The 16,570-nt window shown below is 37.3% G+C and overlaps 1 protein-coding gene across 1 annotated transcript in view; it reads left to right on the plus strand.

The window, feature by feature from the left end:
• veph1 (ventricular zone expressed PH domain-containing 1) overlaps nt 1-16,570 on the plus strand; it is a 117,195-nt gene that overhangs the window by 97,193 nt on the left and 3,432 nt on the right. Inside the window, exons 13-14 of the mRNA XM_059331038.1 lie at nt 11,979-12,115; nt 15,776-15,829. Coding sequence (XP_059187021.1) covers nt 11,979-12,115; nt 15,776-15,829 — 191 coding nt within the window. The remainder of the gene's footprint in view (nt 1-11,978; nt 12,116-15,775; nt 15,830-16,570) is intronic.

Raw genomic sequence — 16,570 nt, forward strand, 5'->3', positions numbered from 1 at the left:
CTAATGTGGTCGGATGTAAACAGCATGTCACAATTATTATTGTATTGTATAATAATTTAAAAAAATAAGGTAAAAACAAAACAGAACAGAGACACTTTTACATGTACAATGTGTCTGTAACTAAAGACAGACCCAAACACAGCTCCTGTAAGTGCAGAGCTGAGATCAATATCATTAAAGCAGTTAAAAACATCACTGTCTGTTAAGGTGACACACAACACGGTCAGCTGTCCACTGCAGCATGCAGCTTAAGCCTTTGATTTGAGTTTTTACTGAAACAGGAAATGAACACATTCCAAGGCAATTGAGCATCAATGACTTGTGTGTGAATACATACAGTCAGCACATACTGGTGCACTTGAGTATGTGTGATGTGATTTAGAGAAATGAGGACTTGGAGTCGCTTCATGCTACTTGGCAGTCAGTGGATGTAACAGAAGTCCTGATATGTACATGTAATGTGCACTTACTGGACCAAGAAATGTTTGCAACATGACTATAAATCTATCCCTGCATTGTATTCAAACAGCATACTGTGTGAAATACGTGACCCCTCTGTGACCTTTACCACCTGAGGCCTGACATTTTTGTGTCACTCACATGAACTCAGTGGCCTGAACCAACACTATCTGCTGCTGATCATTAGTCAGCTGTCAACAGGCAGCTACACAACTGAAGAAAAGAGGCTACGTAACATTTTGAGCAAAGCAATGATACAGTATATTACGTCTATGTAGTCTTTATTGTGCAGAACAAGTTTTAAAATATTAAAATAGATCCTGGGTATTAATAATGTTATGCCTTTGCACTTGTGATGGCCGACATGAAGACAATATGTTTTGCCCATCTGTACGATCATACGTCCATCTATCCATCTGTCCCCTTCTTGTCAATGCATTATCTCAGGAACGCCTTAAGGGAATTTCTTCAAATTTGAACTGATTAGATTATGGAGGTCAAAGATCAACATCACTGTGACCTAAAAAAATTAATCTGTTTTTGGCCATTAGTGATGGAGTTTTGTATCAAAAAGAATCAGAATGTTCAGCCAAACACTTTTCTGGACATTATTCAATCCCATAACTCAGGGACAGAAGGGAAATGGTGACCATACAGTCATGGAAAAAAATATTAGACCACTCTTTTTTTCTTCAATGTATTGTTAATTCTAATGCCTGGTACAACTAAAGGTACATTTTTTTGGGCAAATATAATGATAACAACCAAAATAGCTCATAAGAGTTTAATTTAAGAGCTGATATCTAGACATTTCCCATTGTTTTCTTGATAATGATTTTGGTTATTGTCAAGGAAACCATGGAAAATGGAAAATATTTTAGATTAGATTAGATAATACTTTATTGACCCCACAACGGGGAAATTCACTTGTCACAGCAGCAAACATGGAAGGAAAAGGTCTAAATATAAATAGTAGTAGTTTAAATGAAAAATATAAATACAGATTGAGATTTGACTCTATAAAAGCTGTGGTGAGTAGTGTAATGATAAGTGCTAACAAAGGTGTCCGACATGGCAGGGATATATTTGGATACTGACTTGGTGACACCAATCAATGATGTGATTGTAAAGGTGTGTGTTCACAAAGCGTGTGAAGCATCCATGTTTGAGAATATGTAGCTTCAGGGATGCAAACTGCAGCTTCACTGGTTGGTGGAGGCATACAACTGTAGTAGTAGTTCTAGTTTAAATCCAGAATTTGGCTGTAGCTGCTTTTGAGACATTTGAAACCTGGATCAAGTTTATATTTTTCTCAATAATTGATGATATGTAACTAAGAATCTGCCTGGAAATGTAGAAATGAAGGTAGATAACCCACTGGGAACCCCCTTTCAGAACCTCATAGATTATTTTAATACACTGACTCAAAAAATGTATTAGAGAATTTATTTATTTTTATATAAGAAAAACTGAAAATTGGAGCCCATTTTTGCTTTGCAGTACAGATAACATAATACAACTAATTGAGGCACCTTTGCAGTCAGTAAACTGTAGGGGATTTGATTTTCTAACGTCATTTTAAGTTTTGCAGCCATGCCAATTTACTGATTTGCCAGGGTCTTAAGAGTAAAAAACAACTAAGATGTTTTGCGATATTGATAAGACACACCAGATAACATGACAGCCTCGAATAGCAGCATCTGTCTTGTCTCTAGCAGTCTCCATTGTACTTCTCCTTGGTTTCAGCACACAGTGTAACAGCATCATGACAGCAACTTAGTTCCCAGTGGCACTCAATGGATCAATTGCTTTTTTAACCATCTCATGATGCCTCAGTCAACTCGGTGGAGTGGACAGATTTAGGTCTGAACCCAGGCAAGGGATTTACAGGAAAGCTGTTTCTAGTTTAGAGGAGAAAAAAAATACTTCTGTGAAAAAAAACTTCTATACTTTAGATAAGTGATCATACCACCCCGCCTGCATCCATTGCAAAACATTCTGGTCTTTCACCACAATGGAAATAATTAAGAAAACAAACCAAAACTATCCACTGGAAAGTTTCTTACGCGTCCAGCTGAAATCTGTCCAGCTACATCCAGTACATTAGGGCAGGTTACAGTGAATGACAGTGATGACTCATCTGATCTCACTGAACAGCTTGAATTCAGTCCAATTTTGGATTTGGAACATTTTCACTTTTTTTATTTTCATAAAAAAGAATTCACCCTATAACACTTCACGTATTTACTATGTGTGTATGCTATTCACATTACCAGCTGTCACCAGCCAAAAAGTTTTATTTTATAAAGCTTTATATTGCTTTACCATAGTAAAAACTTGCTGACTTAGCTTGAGTGGCTTGCTGTGATTATTACTATAGAGGGTTACACACACAAGCAAGGAGCTGGTCTCATGTTTTTAATGGTAAAGGAGAGAAAAAAGAGAGAAAGGTGAAGTGTTTTCCATTGTGAAGGCCAAAGTGGAACCGGTAGTTTCTGCAACTCCATGATGCTTTATGATATACTGTTGAGTTTAACTACTGGAATGCCTTTGAAGTGAGCGGTAATGAGCAGAGTGTGTGTGTGTGTGTGTGTGTGTGTGTGTGTGTGTGTGTGTGTGTGTGCGTGTGTGTGTGTGTGCATGTACATGCCAGAATAAGGTATGTAGGTTCAACATGTACATGCTTTGAGGTAAAAACCTCATAGTTGCATTAAAATGTGCTATTTTCGGCTATTTTATTTGAATATCTATCAACCCAATCAAAGATTTTTGACCAGAACAACTTGACACACAGTGTCGAGCTGAGCTGAGCTTTGAGATGATGTCCACCAAATCTATTTGGCATTTATTGTTGACCTGCTATCTCCCGATAAAAATCCACTACCCACAACTCCCAGTTCTCAATAAAACTTGGGCGCTAGTGCTAGTGGTTAGTAATACATGTCTATCTGTCTACCCAATACTGTGTAAAGATAGGTAGGATGAGGTCAGACACATGTGTGTGTGTGTGTGTGTGTGTGTGTGTGTGTGTGACATTTTTGCAAAGTGAGGACATTTCGGCCAGGCCTCACTTCTTTAAAGGCTTTTTTGAGATTTCAGACTTTGTTTTAAGGGTTAAGGTTACATGATAATGATAATTAACTGAAACTGTATTGTGTGGTTACAAAACGAACTAATATTATAATGAAAATGTCCTTCGTTTTCGTCTTTGTCAACTTTTTTCATACATAATGAAGATGGATAAGACTAAGGAAATAAAGGCAAAATTTACTGTGATCTCTTTTAATCTCCCACCCAACAAACACCCCATGACAAAAAACTAAAACTAATAAAAACTAAAGTAAAACTAGCAAACTCACTCTGAAAACTAATTAAAACTAACTGAATTTGAAAACAAAAATTCACAACAAAATGAAAACTAAAACTAATGAAAAATTCACTATTCCAATGAGGGCCCTCACAATGATAGAAGTACAAGAATGTGTGTGTGTGTGTGTGTGTGTGTGTGTGTGTGTGTGTGTGTGTGTGTGTGTGTGTGTGTGTGTGGACATGCCAGAATAAGCTACGCAGGTTCAACACGTACCGGATGTAATGTCACCAAAATTACCACAGAGGTAACTATTTTTTGTGAAACCAAAAGAGAGGATAGTTGTAATTGTCACTCAGAAATATACACACACTTTAAAATGTGTGCATACATCCCCTCCCTCATGCCTCTACATGTGGACTTGAACACACATTCACTCACGTCTGGAAGACAGATCCCCTATTTGCAAAAAAAAATTGGATGAAAAACCCCAAGCAAGACTTTCCATCATTTTACCATCAATCAGTGAAGACATGCTGGACAGAACCTCTCACCTCCAGGAATTATGTTGCAAATTCAGGAGACTCCCTGACTAAAGACAGAAACGTTCATCATGCGGTGCCAAAGTTAAAGTGAGTGTCATTACCACAGATGGAGCTTCTGGGGGTTAGAGAAATGTGCTTAAATGATTTAAGACAGTGTTTCTCAAGGGTGCTGTTACATATTCTGGTAATATCCTCAGGCTGGGCTGCGGCCATAAGGAAACATGTTCACTAATACCTTGTTATTGTGAAGAAAGTATAATAATTTTATGATGTTGATCTAATCAAATGTTCCATCTCTTTTCTCTTTTCAATCGTAACTGTGATATCTATCTAATAACATAATTGTAGATGTACAGTACCATATGTGTACCAGTGATGGGACGGACTGTGCCGAGGCTTCAGAGCGTGTGCCGAAAAATCCAGCAAGTCTTTTATGAAGCGTGTATCAAGGCTTGTTTCTTTAAGGGCGAGTGACGTCATTGATGACATTTGAAGCCTTTTTGGTTCAGGGAGTGGTCAGAGTGTTGGCGTAATTTATGAACATAAGGCGTGTTTTGACTGAGTACTTTTGTAGTGGCTAACCAACGGAGTTCAAATGTGACAACAGACTGACACAGCAAGCATTGATGCCAACCTAGGGACTTTGTTGCTATATTTAGGGACTATTCAGACCCCTCTAGCGACAAATCTAACGACTTTTTCTGGTGTTTTTGGAGACTCGTTCCTACTCTTCTAAACAAGTAGCGCCGTCCCAAAGCACTTACAAGCGGCTCTGTTCTCCCGCAGCGGTCTCTCCCAGCTGCAGTCACCAGAGCAGGAGCTGTTAATCCCTCAGCGTCCAGTTTGCTCCAGTCTGCAAATGATTCATGCATGCACAAAATCGGTAGCTGCTCAGTAGCTGCTACCTGAGCCGCTAACCGGTGAAGTTGGGCGGATCTCTCCCAAGCCACACCCATAGCGGCGCACTTGAGGGAAAAGTATCTAATGGAAACGCACGACGTTTCACTTCTTTGTGGAGATATATACCCTGTTGTATATATTGTATAAAGTTGGAATAATTTTGTTTGCAAACACAATCCTCTGTCAATTATGGTTTCATTTTCATTGTGATATGTTTGGAAGAGATTGATTAGTTTTGAGAAGACATTCACTTTAGTCGTCAAGAATAAATCACATTGTCGCAATCATTTGAGGTAAAAAAGCAACAGTTTTTATGCTCTTTACAGTCAAACTAAGTTATACAACACTGTTTTTGTATTCTGTAACATGTTTTTGCAAAGCAAGACATGTTACAAGAAGCAGTTTTCCCCTTAGTGATGACTTGGCATTTTTTCCACTAATGAAGTTCTATCACTCTCAAAGGAAAAATTTGACATTTAACACGGGAGGGGTTGGTTACTTTTTTAGAGCCACATTTTTTTCCTAACACTGATGCTTAACAAGGGTGAAGAGGTGCACTGTCAGCTGTGGTTTAAAAACCCATAGGTTTATTTCAGGATACACTTCCCTGTTCTCCTCACACCTCATCCTGATGTCGTCGTCTTCAAGCCAAAAAACACAAACACCAAACCACACACATTAATCACAAATGCAAGGCAAACGCACTGACAAATACAGACATTTAGTTTTTTTAATAATTGGACCTGGGGGCGTCATTAGGGTTGTTTGGAAGGACATCTGTTTCTGCTAATGGTTTGGATTGGACACTTGACTCCTGTCAGCGTTTTGAAATCCCGTCAGTCACTTCCATGTAGCTCAAAGTATAACACAACAGCCAGCAGCAGAGACCTTTTTTCAGATTCCGATTTAAACCTAAACTGTGTTGTTGTAAATAGAATCATGAATGCAGCAGAAACTTAATGACAACCAGAGGTGGGGGAAAAAAGAAAGAAAAAAGAAACAGCATAGTATTGTGAAATTTTTGCGCGGCACTATATCTTGATTCATGACTGCCAAGTATCTATATTTAGCGTTCAGCATTTTCAACTTTTTTTTACTGGTATCATGAAACTGGAAGATCTAAGGAATCTATAGGCACCATGTGTGCTGGGATATCGTGTTGGGAAGGTGTCGAAATAACACTGCAAAGTTAGGTTTTAATGTTTCATTCAAATAAATTCAGAGCAGTGAAGCTTAAAGTTTAGGAAAGTTTAAGAAATTGACGCAGTTATTGTCATCCATACATGTTTGATATCAGTTCAGTTTGACTGAAAATTGTGTTAGTCAATATGTGGGTTTGACTCTCATTGTGGAGAAATAAAAAGACTGAAGTCAGATGAATCAACTAAGAATTTTCTCTTATTTGACAAAACAATTCTTGATTAAATTTAATTTTATGGACACAAAATGCAGTTAAACAGTAAAATCTCAATATATTGTATCGCAATACTCACCATATCGCAGATGTTTGCAATAGCAATAAAATCATGTCGTGACTCAAGTATCTGGATAAAATCGTATCATGGGGCCCCTGGTGACCTCTACACTGCAAAAAAGCCAACTTGTATTTTTTGGCCTAAAACAGTGATGCAAGTTGGTAAAACTTGGAAATATAAATTATTGACATTTAGGGCAATAATGTAAGTTAGCTCAACAAAGGAAGCCAGTTGTATGCTCAAAAACAAGTTTGTGAGTTGTTGTTACTTATATCTTTAAGTTGGGGTTCACAACAAGGGACAATAGTTCTGCTAACTCTTATTTCTTTCGAAATTCGGTCATTAGCGAAAGATAGCAGCTAACTGATGCTAGCGGCTAACTGATGCTAGCTGCGCTGCTTGTTACAGCTACAAGAGTAGCCATTAGCGTATCAATGCTAACTCAACATTGTGGTGGCAACATTAGCTGACATTTCATAGCGGCGTTACAATCGTGCCAATTGAGCACATTGCAGAAGTTCGCAGAAGTAAGGTTAAAAATGAGTACAACTTACAGTTGAGTTGACAAAAATCTGAATTCAGAGTTGAGCAAACTCAAAAACAAAACTTAAAATATTTAGTTTAATTGTCCAACTTGAAATTTTATCGAAGTTTGTTGCCTTGAAATTTTGAGTTCACCCAACTTTTATTTTTTGCAGTGTAATGACAACCCACTGGGACCTGATCAGATGTAGTGCTCACTGATCACTGATCATCCCCTATATTCAGCATGTTTGTGACTCAGTGTGTGTTTTCTGACCTTGTCTCGTTGTGTTTTGACGTCAGCGTGTCTCAGACGAGGTGTTGTGACCTACAGTATTTGCCTGAGGCCGACAACAAATCCAGGGATCACTTTCCAGGTGTCTGCATCAAAGCAAAGAGACGGCACGAGGCACAATGATTCATGCAACTTAAATATTTATTAGGTGATGCAGACAGGTCCAAACACAATAATGGTGAGAGCATGTCCAGTCGTATATGAGCAGTGTTTCTGTCTAAACAGGCTGATAGGAAGTCAATGTGTGAGGACATACACAGACTGATAATTTTGAAATAATAAAAATGTTTGACTCAGATGATTGACATCCCAGTGAATCATCAATATGGCATACAAATACTAAACACTCATCCTTCTACTACTGTCACAACTCTGCCCGACAAAGTGGAACTGCAGTAACTCCGCAAAGGATGAAACAGAAAAACTGCTTTAAAGTTTTTTAGTGTTTTTTTAACTGACAAGCCAAATTGGTTATACGTAGTGATATGACACTTATTGCTACATGTATTGATAATGTAATATTTGTGCTAAAAAAAAAAAAAAAATCATGACGATTTATTTGACCTTTGTCCTAAAAATGTAGTTACTGCACTCTGGTTTTGCATTGCTGTAAAAGGTTCTAATAGTAATGCACAAACAGAGTGCAGTAACTATAATGTTGTTGTCTTCTTTCAGCTTTTATATTTAGTTTTCAGTGAATAAACATTCTCAAATTGATTTTGTTATAAATTTATTTAAAAGTGTTTAACAACTCTCTCTTTTTTTAAAGATGTGTGTATTTTAGACCTAATATGAAAAGTAATGTTATATTTTAGTCTTAATATAATTTTATCTCACTTTTTTACTTAATCACTATCTAGATAATAATTTATATAAATTTAAATAAACTTATAATTTCTATTATTCTTGTCCTCACTATTCAACACAATGAAGAAATTCAAGGCTGCACTGTATCACAGTCAAAGTGAACTTACTGTGGACTGCTTTGGTTTTGAGTTCGATTTTTTAGTAACTGCAATTTTTACATCATTATTTCTCTGAAATAAAGCAAAATTTAAGTCTAAAATTTATCACAAGATAAAACACACATCAAGGAGTTCATTTTTAGTTATAACTCGATTCAATAAAATTAAACATAAAAATGTCTCATTTGCTTGTAGTGATATTTAACTTTGGGTTAGCAGCTGGATATCACAAGAACTAAGTGTGAAATTTCATTAAATATGGGTTAACTGATCCTTTAAAACAGAGCTTTCTTAATATATTATTCAGGGGCCACAATTTCTGAAAGCTAAGGGGCAGGAGCTATTCCAGAGTTATTATTATTATTATTATGTATGTACACTAACCACAACACACAATGCACCACATTTTCAAAACTTTAATTTTGCTACATCGCACATAAAGAACATAAATAGGCTTTTTAAGTAATTAGGCCAAATGCAACAGAATCTGTGCTGTGGCCACAAAAGTAAACACATGATGAAGCAAATTTATTCGACAATTCTGACAACTCTTACTGAGATACCCTTCACCATCATCAATCAACTGTTTAACTTATCCACCACATCCATTCAGTGTTCTCCATTCAACAGCATGCAAACGATGGCTTCTTTCATTAATTATGCATACTGTGATTAGCTGTTACTGACACCACAGGAGGACTCGGCTAGTTTGAAGGATTTCTTGTGGCAAAATGTCAAGTATTTGTATGATTTGTTTGGGGGTTTTTTTCAAGTTTTGAATTGTAATTATTTGTAGATAGAACTGACCACTGGGCTGGAGTTGACCCAGAGGGTGCCAGTTGAATACAGATGTTCAAGAAAAAAGATGCATTGTGAAATGTGCAAAACCGCAGTTATAATTATTATGAGTGAATATACTATTTTTTAAGTAATTCCTTTAACATTTTGTCTCTAAAATGACAAAGCCTGCAATTAAATGCCCATAAAAAGTTCTCAGACCCTGAAATAATGTATATAAATGTATTTAGCTTGGCCATGCGTAAAACCTGAAAGGTATTTGATTCTTACTGATGTAAAACAGGTGACCTTCTTGCTTGGCATCAGGCACCTCTGTGAATCATCTTTCCAGCATGCCCACACATTGACACACTCTCCAATCAGATTGCAATAATCTCCTGACTGCTTTACTCATCATAGTGAATACAAAGAGTGGCTCTGTTTGGTGGTCAACATCTGTCATCTCAGTCCTGGTTTACTGGCACCGAACCTGAACGAGCAAAAATATCTCAGTGTTCTGGTCTGGAGATCACAGTCTCTCAAAACACACAATCACACAGTCAGTTGCTAAAAATTAGATTGTGATCAGTTTTGAGTGATTTCTCATGTTGGTCAAAACAAATGGTGAGTTGTATTCAGGCATCCATATACATAAACACAAAACCATATACTGATGCATGCTATTTATACACACGCACGCACACACACACACACACACACACACACACACACACACACACACACACACACGATGTAGGTGAGTGTTTCTAATCACACCAGTCCGGACTCATGAGATCACACACACGAGAGAAAATGCTTTTGTTAATTAAAACTGAACTGAACTAAACAACCTATTAATGTTGACTGGAAGTTGATAAGTTCAAGTTTGTTTGTATCCCACAATTTCATGCAAATTAATTGCAAAGTGCTCTGAGGTTGTAAAACATGACAACCAAGAAATACAGAAACAGGAAAACATAAACGTAAAGGAAATTGAGAACAGAGCAGGGTTAATGATGCAAGTTCTCTGATCAGCTGGGTGGTCTCACTGAGATCTGCAGAGTTCACTACATTTGGTGCATTAACTAACATCTACAAATAATGTGTTCAGGGTCTCTCTTGCTTAAATGAACCATATCTTTTGTGTTGTATATAGTTTATGTTAATGCCAGCCCTTATAAGTTTTGGGGAATTAATACTCCATATCTTGCAGTCAGCCATCCATTAATTTCCCAATAGCAGCAGTGTCAAGCATAAATCACCTGCAGGCCGTTAATCAGGATGTTTAATCATAGAGGGGTGCAATTAAACACTTTTTGTTTTTCTTTTATTAATAAAGACTAAATGTAAACTATACACTTCAAAGTGGAGTCTCTCCTGGTTAGTAGAGTAATGCTGCTGAGATGGGTTTTTTTTACTTGAGTAGGACATCTTTCTGTTTGCAGATGGGACAGGAAGTAGTCACATTAAACTCCATGAAAATAAGATAAGTTGTCCACCTCTACTGAATTTTTTTCCTCCAGACAAAGCTTTCTTTTTGGTTCAAAAGAGACAGTTTTTTTTAGGAAATTACAAAGTTCTCATATGGTCTAACGTTACAGCCTTAAAAATTGTAAGATTACTATAAACTAAAATACTGGGGAGAAAACCCATTCATTCGTCCATCAATTTTTCCTCTGCTTATCTGAGGCTAAGCAATATATATATTTCCCTGAAATATACATATTCTCTCCAGCATTTTCTGAGTCCACCTGGGGCCTCTTACCAGTTAGAGGTGCCGGGAAAACCTCCAACAGGGGGCATTCTGATTGGAGGCCAACACAACCTTAACTGGCTATGCAAAGGAGCAGCATATCTACTCCAACGTGTCTGAGCTCCTCACCACACTGTAAAAAAAATAAAAAATACAGTGAGAATATATCATTATGGTACACGTCTGCTGTATGGTGAAAGGTTTTTTTTTTTTTACTGTAAAGTGAAATGCAGACATCAGCAAAATCTGTCATTTAGACAGAATTATCCAGTGCTTGTGACATTTCTTCATTAATTTTACCAAAATGTTTTTGTTTTTTTTAGGTAATTATTATCTATCTATATTTTATGACAATTAAAATTAAAGTTTTACTGTTTCATGATTTATGGTAATACAATGTGTCTACTACGGTGATATACAATTTTAGATATCTATTTCTGTTGCAATTTGACATTTTTACATTGCATGTCTCTTAGGCTGAGCCCAGCCACCCTATGGAGGAACACATATCAGCAGATTGTATTCACTATCTCGTTATTTTGGTCACTCCCCAAAACTCCTGATCATAACACTCACATCACTGCAGATGGTTGGATCCGGCCTGCCAGGTGGTATAAAAATCAACTTGTGGTTTCTTGAAACTTGCTGCTGAACTTGGTGGTCGGTTGCAAAACCTGCCACATCATTTATTTCACAACCACTAGTTTTACATATTGTTTACAGTTTGGGGTGGATTTTCTTGCAACATAGCTCCTGAACACAGTTCTGTTCAAAAGCCGATTCAAATCTCAGATGTCAAACTCTCTCAACAGTTCATGAATGCATCATAGCGGCAAATCTTTCAGATGAATCGATTGATGGTCAGATGTAATGCAAAGTAAAGAAAAAGCAATATATTTTTATTTCTCTTTGTCTCATCTTTTTTTTCTCTTTTTCCTTTATCTCTTTCTGTCTGTCGTTGTGTTTGTGTGGCCCTCTAGTTGTGAACCAGGAGGGACAGCCTCTGATCGAGGGGAAGCTGAAGGAGAAGCAGGTCCGCTGGAAGTTCATCAAGCGCTGGAAAACCCGCTACTTCACCTTGGCAGGCAACCAGCTACTCTTCCGGAGAGGCAAATCAGTACGTAGCCAAAATGAAGCCCCCTAACTCATAAATGCACACTGTCTCTGGCCTCTCACTCAGAAAATCTTCATTAATGTTTCCTGGTTACGTGTCATTTGAATCATGATGAAACTCTGTATGAAACAGTGGAAATCTCATCTCGTGATAAGCTCAGCTGTCCCTCAGGAGCATCCGCTGAATCCGACCGTAACAAATCTTGGCCCTGGTACGGACTCTTGGGGGACTCCCAAGGCCAAATCATGATGCTGCAACAACATGAGTCACTTTCACCCACTATAACTCAAAGCAGATATCATTACGCACAAGTAGCAAACACAGAGCAGAAGGTAATGCCCCGTATGATATGAATGAGTGGAAAACGAACGCGAAGGTGTCCCTACGGGTTGCAACAACACAATTTTTCCTCCCACTTTCCCGTGTTTGCTGGTGACTTACTGTAAGGTCAAACAAAGGCTGAGGTCAGTGGTCAGAGAGTTACTGTGTGAAGGAAAAGTTTGTTGAATCAAAACAGGTGTGATAAAGTTTGCTAAAAAATAAGGTCAAGTTTAATTTTTTCCAGCTGATGAAAGAAAAAAATATTGACTGTCATTTCAGTTCATGAGAAAATCTGATTTACTAGGAAATGTTACTACACCTGTGTGTATTCGTGCTCATATCCAGGTTTGTGGCAGTCATCTACAAGAGTGAAACAATTAATTATAATTGAAATAATTTTCTCAGCCAACAGGAGATTGGGTGTCCTCTGGATCTTTAGACATGTTTATACAATCAGCTCCCAAAAACTAGTGCGAGGCACGACATCACAGACGAATATCTGGAAACACTGAGATATTCTCTCAGGGTTGAAATGCAGAAGTAGAGCTGAGCTCTCTTTCTCTCTCTTTTGTTTTTTTACTTCTAACAATAGTCTTTGTGCTGCTATCCAGATGGTAATGGATTCCTCTCTTTGCAGCAGCCACAAACTGGAAAGGTTTTGTGTCTTTGTTCTCGGAGCTCGGTCCTTCTTTGCCAGCATGTTCTGGAGGTTGTTGGTATGTTGTGAAAGACCTTTTATCCCCAAATGGGAAGTCTGATTAAGAACCAAAAAAAAGTTGTTTCCTGCACAGTGAACGGTCCAGCAGCCTTGACACACTGAGAGGTTTAAAACATTCCCAAAAACCACACAAAGCTCACTATTATATCTCACTTATTGTATTTATTTCCATGAGCATTTGCCAGGTGCATTAGATATTCTAAAAACGAAGTGTCCTTATTTTCTCTGCATTATAGCTTATAGCCCAGTGTATCCTCCAATAAATGTTATATATCTGCATTAATTGGGACCAGATAAATAACAGGCAGGAATACAGTAAAAATATGTGAAAAGTCCATGTAAAGGCATAATCTTTTGTTTTTGCTGCTCAAATCCACTGAATGTCATTTTCCTACCTTTGCGGCAGCCATTAGTTTCTATTTATGTCACTGTTAGGACACCAAAATCCTGTTTGTGTTAGATAACCCATTATAGTTCATATTAATGTTTATTTTTATGCCCATGTGCCAGTGGCAGATGTAGCTGAAGGCGGTATGTTTTTGTGTTGTCCATGCATCCGTCCCAATCTCATTAACACAATATCTCAGGGTTGCCTTGAGGGAATTTCTTCCAATTGGACTCAAGGATGAACTGCTTAGACTCAAAAAATCCCACAAAATGTCACACAAATGTGTAATAGGATTAAATAATGAAGTGATGTTGTTTTATATCCAAAAGGTCAAAGGTCAACTGCAATACGATGACATAATACTGCAAACACTTTTCTGGCCATTATTCAACATCTTAACAGAACAGAAGGAGAAACATTTGCCTGGATACTGAATTAGTGTCACTAATTCTGTATCCATATTAAAACTGTGGTGATTGTACAGATCCTCTGAGCTGCCGAGTTGAGGATGAGTATGAAGCATGTAGCTTCTTTGCAGCAACATCCAGATTTGAAACATTATCCTCTGTTTTGACAGTAACAGTCTGGACAGACATGGATGTAAACTGCAACTTTATGGTTGTTACTGAAAGTGTTCATGAAGCAGCAGACTTATTAAACACTTGCTGCTTAGTTATGAGGCGTTCACTTGCTCTGAGATGAACAATTTTCAGGAAAGTAGAGCAGAAGAAACACAAAGAGCAAACATGCACATCGTGGACAGGACATTGTAAGTAAGTAAGTAAGTAAGTCAGTAAGTAAGTAAGTAAGTCAGTAAGTCAGTCAGTCAGTCAGTCAGTAGAAATTCCCCAACAATGAGTACAAATATGAATTTTTTTACAATAGTATAAATATATATTACACACTACATATATATCCACTGACATAAGTCCATTGTGGGAAACATCACTCAGACCCTCAGTACAGCCAGCCCGGAGGTAGAACTGTGAATATATTTAACACACACACACACACACACACACACACACACACACACCACAGAAAGGATGTGGGCAGTTGCCATGATTGTTACAGCTAGCTCTGGTTATGTGGTTAGAACCACATAACTAATGATGAAGTAAGGAGGCACAGCTATGATGCAACACACACACACAACTGCACCTCCTTGTACTGACAAACACACACGTTCAAAAATTACACAGGGTTTCATTTCCTGTCCTGGAGAAAGAACAGAACAATAATGTAATTGTTCCTCCTGTGAATGATTTGTTCTGAGGGGACTGGAACACTGCAACACTGTATTATGTTGCTGAAATTAGGAAACTGCATCTGACATTGTGGTGACACGAAGTACTGGTATGGTTAAAATGAACAAGGCCTTTTAAATGTGGTTGAAGATTGGTTTCTTAATGCATTTATTTTACTGGCAAAACCTGTCATCACACAAAAATTAGGTTGAGTTTTCGAATCAATTTTGAGGTCATTTTTAATTGTGCTATATTCATATTACAGCTTTATTATCTAATTTTAAGCAGATTAACAAAACAAAAAAGAGGATTAATTTATGAAATTATGATTCATTTTTATAGGATGAACTACCCAACAGTATATGAATAGCTCAAATTTGCTTCACCTAAACCAATAACATAATTAAAATGCTGCATATTTTGACTTAAACGCACAATGAGCAGGATTTGTCTGTTGTAGTTTGTAAACACAACATTCAAAGTTTGCCTACTCTCATTTTGGAACGAGCTTTGTCCACTGCCTCCCTATAGATTTGCAATTTTTTTCCTGCACTGTATCTTCTATTGTTGTATCTTCCACTTTGATGTGAGATTACGATCTGGCATCTGGTCACTCTGTTATGGTGTCCAGCCATTCATTCTGGGCTACACACCTAAAAATGTCCTGAATTCAGCAAAATGAAAAGAATAGAGAAAATAACTGATTATTGAAGGGGGTTGATTTTGTATGATTGTATAAATTGGAAATATATAGTATACATATCCTACCCTTTGTGACTTTAAGCAATATGCAGGAATTTTTCTTGAGACATTTTACAGAATGGCGTTACTACTTACTCAAGCATAGTCTTTCACTAATGCACAGAACAGTTACCTTTAGTATACACGATTCCCTTTCTGGAGACTGCATTAACTCTCTGGTTCAAAAGCTGATGAAAAATGATGATGATATTTTTTTAAACTTCTTTCACTGTCTGTCCTCCTCACAGAAAGATGAGCTGGATGACATCCCTATTGAGCTGAGCAAGGTGCAGAGTGTCAAGGTGAGAAGTTATGTTGCGATCATCTCTCTTTCAGGTTTTAAAGAAGGTTCCATTGTTGTCATTTTAAAGCCATTATGATCATCTGATGTGTGGCTGGTCTAAATCCTCCACAATCAAAGCATTTGTGATTTAAGGAAGCAGATCACATCCCCGAATACAATTACAGCTGGACAATGAATACATGAATTGCTGTAAAGGAAGAAGGAAAGTGGCTGTATGGAGCCAAATCACATAAGACCAGTGGTGGAATGTAACTAGGTACATTTACTCAAGTACTGTACTTAAGTACAATTTTCGTATTTCCATTTTATGTAACTTAATACTTTTACTCCACTGCATTTCAAGGCAAACATTGTACTTTTTACTCCACTACATTTAGCATACAGCTTTAGTTAATTTTCTGGTCGAGATGTAACATATAAAACATTTTTAAACCTCATAACAGTATACCAAGCAGTTGAAATGAGCCCTACCTTGACTACACTGCTTACATAAATGCATCAATAATAATCCAATAATATATTTGGAATATGTAGAATATAATACTGTAAGTTGGTTCATTTTGCATAACAAGTACTTTTACTTTTGACACATTAAGTACATTTTGATGCTGATACTTTTGTACTTTTACTTCAGTAAGTTTGGAACGCAGGATTTTTTTCTTGTAGTTGAGTAATTTCACAGTGTGGTATTAGGACTTTTTTCAATTAGGACTGAATACTTTTTCCACCACTGCATAAG

Source organism: Centropristis striata, chromosome 4 (assembly GCF_030273125.1).
Source record: "Centropristis striata isolate RG_2023a ecotype Rhode Island chromosome 4, C.striata_1.0, whole genome shotgun sequence".
Classification (NCBI taxonomy): domain Eukaryota; kingdom Metazoa; phylum Chordata; class Actinopteri; order Perciformes; family Serranidae; genus Centropristis; species Centropristis striata.